This window comes from Sinocyclocheilus grahami, unplaced genomic scaffold, assembly GCF_001515645.1.
Source record: "Sinocyclocheilus grahami isolate Dianchi unplaced genomic scaffold, SAMN03320097.WGS_v1.1 scaffold376.1, whole genome shotgun sequence".
NCBI lineage: Eukaryota > Metazoa > Chordata > Actinopteri > Cypriniformes > Cyprinidae > Sinocyclocheilus > Sinocyclocheilus grahami.
Genome location: NW_015505555.1, coordinates 622,072 through 628,514, shown reverse-complemented (window position 1 = coordinate 628,514; position 6,443 = coordinate 622,072). Strand labels below are relative to the sequence as shown.

Here is a 6,443-nt window from a genome sequence, read left to right as displayed (position 1 = left end):
GAATGATTACAACAGATCACAGTTTATCATTCCAGCAGAATATGAATCCAAACCATCAGCACTACATGGACATAAATATAAGGCATTGCTACAAAATTTACATGGCTTTTTCTTGATAAAACTGTACATTCGTGTCAGGAGCAGACGTAGAATTCATTTCCAAGACAAAAATACAAGCTTATCTAGTCATAAAATTCCCTTTTCTTCAGGTTTTCAGCTCCTGTTGTGTAGAACAAGTAAGGGTAAGTGTTAAAATATATTTTAATAATTAAATAGACACCCATGACTGCATATTATGTGTTATATATTTTTTATTGGTTGGAAGAATTTTTATTATGTATAAATGCTTACTATATATAAAATATTTATAAGAGTAATGCTACATTTATATTTAAAAAATGTTTTATATAATATATAAATATTATGTTAATTACACTACTGTTCAAAAAACTGGGTCAGTTAGATTTTTTTTCATGAAATGAATACTTTTATTTTACAAGGGCGTATTAAATTGATCAAAAGTGACATTTTTAATGTTGCAAAAGATGCATATTTCAAATAAACGCTGTTCGTTTAAACATTCTATTCATCACAGAAATCTAACAACAAAATATAACCTGATTTCCACAGTTTTCAATATGGATAATAATCAGAAATGTTTCTTGAGCGGCAAATCAGCAGAGAATGATTTCCGAAGGATCATGTGACACTGAAGACCGGAGTAATAAAAATTCAGGAATACATTTTATTTAAAAATATATTAAAACAGTTAAAACAGTTCTTTTAAATTGTAATAATATTCAAAAATGTTTTACTGTATTTTCGATTGCATGAATGCAGCCTCGCTGAGCATAAAAGACTTTCAAAACATTTAAAAAATCTTACAAACCTCAAGCTTTTGAATTGTGGTGCTTATGAAAATGGTTATTCTGTTCTTAATCAACTATATATTGAGCATTTCCATTTTTCCCCCCCATTTTGCTGTCATAGGCATTTCATAAAAGCAATAAGCCACCTGAAGCTGCAGTGATTTGACCAAAAACACCCCTTACTGTACATGACTGTAACATAATCTGTGGCTTTTTGCTTTACAAAAACACCCTGTCCATGTTAATTCAGCACTAGGTAAACGGCCAACAGATGAACATGTTTGGTGAAAAGATCCAGGATGAACGGATTCACGGCAGATCCTTCCTCAAAACGGCTTTGCGGCTTCTGAAAATGAACCGCTTTTCCCATCGACTAGCCTCGCCTTTCGACGTTTAATTATCAGAGATTCGCTCAAACGAACGGAGGGAAAAAACACGACTGGAGTCCTGACAGATCGGCTGTTGGGAGTCTTGGCTCTCTGAGTGGCCTCCTTTCTCAGCGCGCTATTACACTTCATTAATCTATCATGGGTGTTTTGCTATTTTGATAAGCCCTACCACAGCCATACATAAGCGGCGGCGTTCATTCCCCGAGCACACGCTCACCGTGCTCATGTTCCTGTGGGCTCTGGATCGTGTTGTGGTTGGAAATGTGATTTATGATTTCAACCTTTGTTCTGGGTTTGCGAAAACCGTCCGAAACGGGTCCCACAGACTCGAAACGCCACCGCTCGAGTCCCTCGGTGACCAATCGAATGACTAGAGACGGACAGTTTAGGAGATTCTGAGAGACATCCAGGTCGCCTGCTCACTTCCTAGACAGAACAGGAAACGCAAGTTCCTCCTCTCGGACCGCGCTTCCCACAATGCATAGCGCGAGTTCTGGTGGCGAGCGGGTCACTGGCTCTCGTCCATGCTGACGCCCAGCCGCTTCATGACGGTGACGCGAGAGCTGTACTGGCTGGGTTTCTGCAGCAGCTCTGCTTTGGGCTGGAAATGCTCCGTCAGGATCTTCAGGACGTTCTCCAACTTCACGTCCATCTGAAGCACCTACAAACAAAGAGACATTGATCTGAGAAAGGAAGCTGTTTTGCTGGATTTCGGGTGGTGCGCTGTAGTGGGCTACTGACTGAAAAGGCTGTGCGAGGGGTTAATCCATGAACAATCACCATTGTGTTCCAGTAATGCACTTAACCTCAGACTGTTTAACCCTTTAAGAGAAAGAAAATCAGGCTAAAGTCTACTCAGAGATGTGTGTTAAGATTATTTCTAACAAAACGTTATTGTTTACACTAAAGGCACGTATTGCTGCATGAAAAAGCATTAAAAAGACCGTTTGAAGTAAATTAAGTGAATCTTGTGGCCATAATTTTCTATATAATATAATAAAAAATATGGCCATAATAAATAAATAAATAATTTAATTAATTTTGCACTGACATTTGTCATTACTGTTTCGTTATTATAATATTTTTTTTTGTTTAAGTTAGTATGCAACAATTACTACACTGATGTATGCAACTTATAATATATGTTTTTGCATTAAATAAATAAATAAATACTATTTTCTGTTTTCATTTCAATTTTATTTCAATTTTAATAATTTTGTTGTTGTTTTGTAATTGTATTCATTTTTTTTTTTTAAATATGTATATATATATATATATATATATATATATAATGTTTATTTTTGTTTTTATTCATTTTTATTTCAGTTTTAGTTTTAGTTATTTTAGTGCAACTAAATGAAAATGTGAAATGTTGCTCTGGTAACTTGCTGGAATAAAATAAGTGAAAGTTTGTTTTATTTCAAGTAAGGACATTTCAGTTTTACATTTTTAATTCAATTTAGTCTTAAATAGTTTAAGTGAACTATAATATCCCTGCATTTTTTAATGGTCAATGCAAAATAATTTCTTATGAGATTCATTGTATTTGCACCATATTGGTTATTTATTTGTTTATTCATTCATTCATACATTATATATTAAGATATTTCATTTTAATACATGTTTATACTTTCATATTGTTTCTTACTTCTTTTTTAAATTTTAAGACTTACTTTGACTTTTACAGTCATCTAACACTGACTTGAAGGGACAGAGATCAATTGAGAGCTTTAAGAGCATTTTCTCTTGAAGAGCACTTTCACTTTAAGAGATATGACCCATTTTGGGGTGAAATATGACCTGGACATGCTGCATAAAATTCACCCAGTCAGGATATTTGAAGTATATTTAAATAAATACTTGAAAATCCCAAATCAAATGCATTTTGCGAAAAGGTCAGAACATAGGTGACGAGAACAGCATACATCAAACAATATGTGACTTTAACACAGATTCTCAGAAACAACCCTTCATGCATAAGTGTTTTTCTTTCAGAATGGGTCATTCATTTCAGATAGCTACTTAAAACACCCACTTTATGAGCCCTCGCTAGTCATCATTTAACCGTCAAGCACACACACAAAACAAAAGCAGGCCGTCAGTAACCTGAGACGCCAACACAAGCCACGAGAAGGTCTGCGCTCAACAGTGCGCTGTTTCACTGCGAGCCGACATAAATATATTTTCATAAAGAGAAGGAGCATTCACTGCCTGTTAGAGGGGAAATATAAATCTGAACCATAAACATGTCATTGATAATCTACGGCATTATCTGCATTCCCAAGCAAGGCGCTGCGCTCAGATTAGGAATTCCTCTGGTCTGTGGAGCCGGAGCACGTTGACCCGTGGAGACCCCAGGAAAAACAACTCTAAAACAGCCACAGAAATTGTGCTTGGACTGCAAATTCACTGCTCTGAGAACAGGCCGCGGGTTTGATGCTTTACGCCCAAATCACCACCAATGGAAGCAAGAACGAACAGCAAAGGTACTTGTTTTCTTGGAGTTTCTCCAGCAAAACTGACATTTCAAGTGCAGAAAAGCAGTCAAGCGTGTCATTTAACCTATTAATTAGTTATTAAAGGAATAGTTCACCCAAAAAATGAGAATTTGCTGAAAATGTGCTCACCCTCAGGCCATCCAAGATGCAGATGAGTTTGTTTCTTCATCAGATTTGGAGAAATGTAGCATTGCATCACTTGCTCACCAATGGATGTGAATGGGTGCCATCAGAATGAGGGTTCAAACAGCTTATTAAAAACATCCCAATAATCCACAAGTAATCCACACCTCTCCAGTCCATCAGTTAATGTCTTGTGAAGCCAAAAGATGCGTGTTTGTAAGAAACAAATCTATCAAGATGTTTTAAACTTCAAACCATTGCTTCTGGCCAAAATATGAGTCCATAATCCATAATAACACTTCCTCCAGTGAAAAAGTCCATCTCTTGTTGCCTTTTCAACATCAAAATCCTCCCACATACACTACCAGTCAAAAGTTTTTGAAGTCAGATTTTTAATGTTATTTTAAAGAAGTCTCTTCTGCTCACCAAGCCTGCATTTATTTGATCCAAAGTACAGCAAAAACAGTAAAATTCTGAAATATGAGTGAGAATTAGCTGAAAATGCTCTCACCCTCAGGCCATTCACGATGTAGATGAGTTTGTTTCTTCATCAGATTTGGAGAAATGTAGCATTACATCACTTGCTCACCAATGGATGTGAATGGGTGCCGTCAGAATGAGAGTCCAAACAGCTGATAAAAACATCACAATAATCCACAAGAAATCCACACCACTCCAGTCCATCAGTTAACATCTTGTGAAGCCAAAACTGCAGGTTTGTAAGAAACAAATCCATCAAGACGTTTTTAAATTGAAGCTGTTGCTTTTGGCCAAAATATGAATCTGTAATTCATAATAACACTTCCTCAAGAGAAAAAAGTTGTCTTATCTGAATCAGGAGTAAAATATGTACAGATCAAGCACCGTTTACAAGCCAAGACAGTACAAAGCAGCTCTAAACAAGTACAATACCAGTCAAAAGTTTTTGAATGGTAAGATTCTTTACGTATTTTAAAGAATTCTCTTCTGCTCACCAAGCCTGCATTTATTTGATCCAAAATACAGCAAAAGCAGTAATACTGTGAAATATTTTTACTATTTTAAATAACTGCTTTCGATTTGAATATATTGTAAAATGTAATTTATTTCTGTGATCAAAGCTGAATTTTCAGCATCATTGCTCCAGTCTTCAGTGTCACACGATCCTTCAGAAGTCATTCTAATATGCTGATTTGCTGCTCAAGAAACATTTATTATTATTATTATTATTATTATTAATATTTAAAACAGTTGAGTACATTTTTTCAGGATTCTTTGATGAATAGAAAGATCCAAAGATCACCATCTATCTGTTACAAAAGATTTCAATTTCAGATAAATGCTGTTCTTCTGAACTTTCTATTCATCAAATAAATCTGAAAAAAAAAAAAAATCTACTCTGCTGTTTTCAACATAATAATAATAAAAAATGTTTTTTGAGCAGCAAATCAGAATATTAGAATGATTTCTGAAGGATCATGTGACCGGAATAATGATGCTAAAATTCAGCTTTGAAATCACAGGAATAAATTACATTTTAAAATATATTCAAATAGAAAGCAGTTATTTTAAATAGTAAAAATATTTCAGAATTTTACAGTTTTTGCTGTACTTTGGAGCAAATAAATGCAGGCTTGGTGAGTAGAAGAGACTTCTTTAAAAAAACATTAAAAATCTGACTTCAAAAACTTTTGACTGGTAGTGTATGTGGGAGGATTTTGATGTTGAAAAGGCAACAAGAGATGGACTTTTTCACTGGAGGAAGTGTTATTATGGATTATGGACTCATATTTTGGCCAGAAGCAATGGTTTGAAGTTTAAAACATCTAGATAGATTTGTTTCTTACAAACACGCAGCTTTTTGGCTTCACAAGATGTTAACTGATGGACTGGAGTGCTGTGGATTACTTGTGGATTATTGTGATGTTTTTATCAGCCGTTTGGACTCTCATTCTGACGGCACCCATTCACTGCAGAGGATCCACTAGTGAGCAAGTGATGTAGTGCTATATTTATCCAAACCTGATGAAGAAACAAACTCATCTCAGACAGCCCGAGTCAATTTTCAGCAAATTTTCATTTTTGGGTGAACTATTCATTTAAAGGTGACATATCATGAAAATCTGAATTTTCCAGGTTTAAGTGCTATAATCAGGTCCCCGGTGCATCTACCAACCAAGGAAACGTGAAAAAGATTAACTTAGTAACTTTGTTTTGGGAAGCCTTTTTCTGCAAGCGTCTGAGAAAACGAGCGCGTCTGATTTCGCTCCTTTGGTGACGTGGCTAAGGGATCTCATTATAATATTACCGCCCCTTAATCTGTAAATTTACACCCACGGCGCCGTCATTGTGTTTTCGCAAGCGACAACGGTGTGCCAGCTCTAATGCCATGGTGAAAGTTTGAGCAAAACATGCTAACTGTTCTGTCTTTGGCTGCACAGATGAGCACAGAACACTGTTTAGAGTCCCAGCCTCAGAGGATTTATTGAGTTATTTACTGTATATTGCTGCTGCCACACAGATCTAAAATAAACAGGCGATTTATTTCCCAGCTGTTTACCTTCACAGACATAACCCACTGTTTT

At 35.7% G+C, this 6,443-nt stretch overlaps 1 protein-coding gene across 1 annotated transcript in view; it reads right to left on the bottom strand.

Moving 5' to 3' along the window:
- Window positions 1-1,240: 1,240 nt before the first annotated feature.
- kcnq1.2 (potassium voltage-gated channel, KQT-like subfamily, member 1.2) overlaps window positions 1,241-6,443 on the bottom strand; it is a 149,458-nt gene continuing 144,255 nt past the window's right edge. The window contains exon 17 of the mRNA XM_016230727.1: window positions 1,241-1,919. Coding sequence (XP_016086213.1) covers window positions 1,767-1,919 — 153 coding nt within the window. The 3' untranslated portion in view covers window positions 1,241-1,766. The remainder of the gene's footprint in view (window positions 1,920-6,443) is intronic.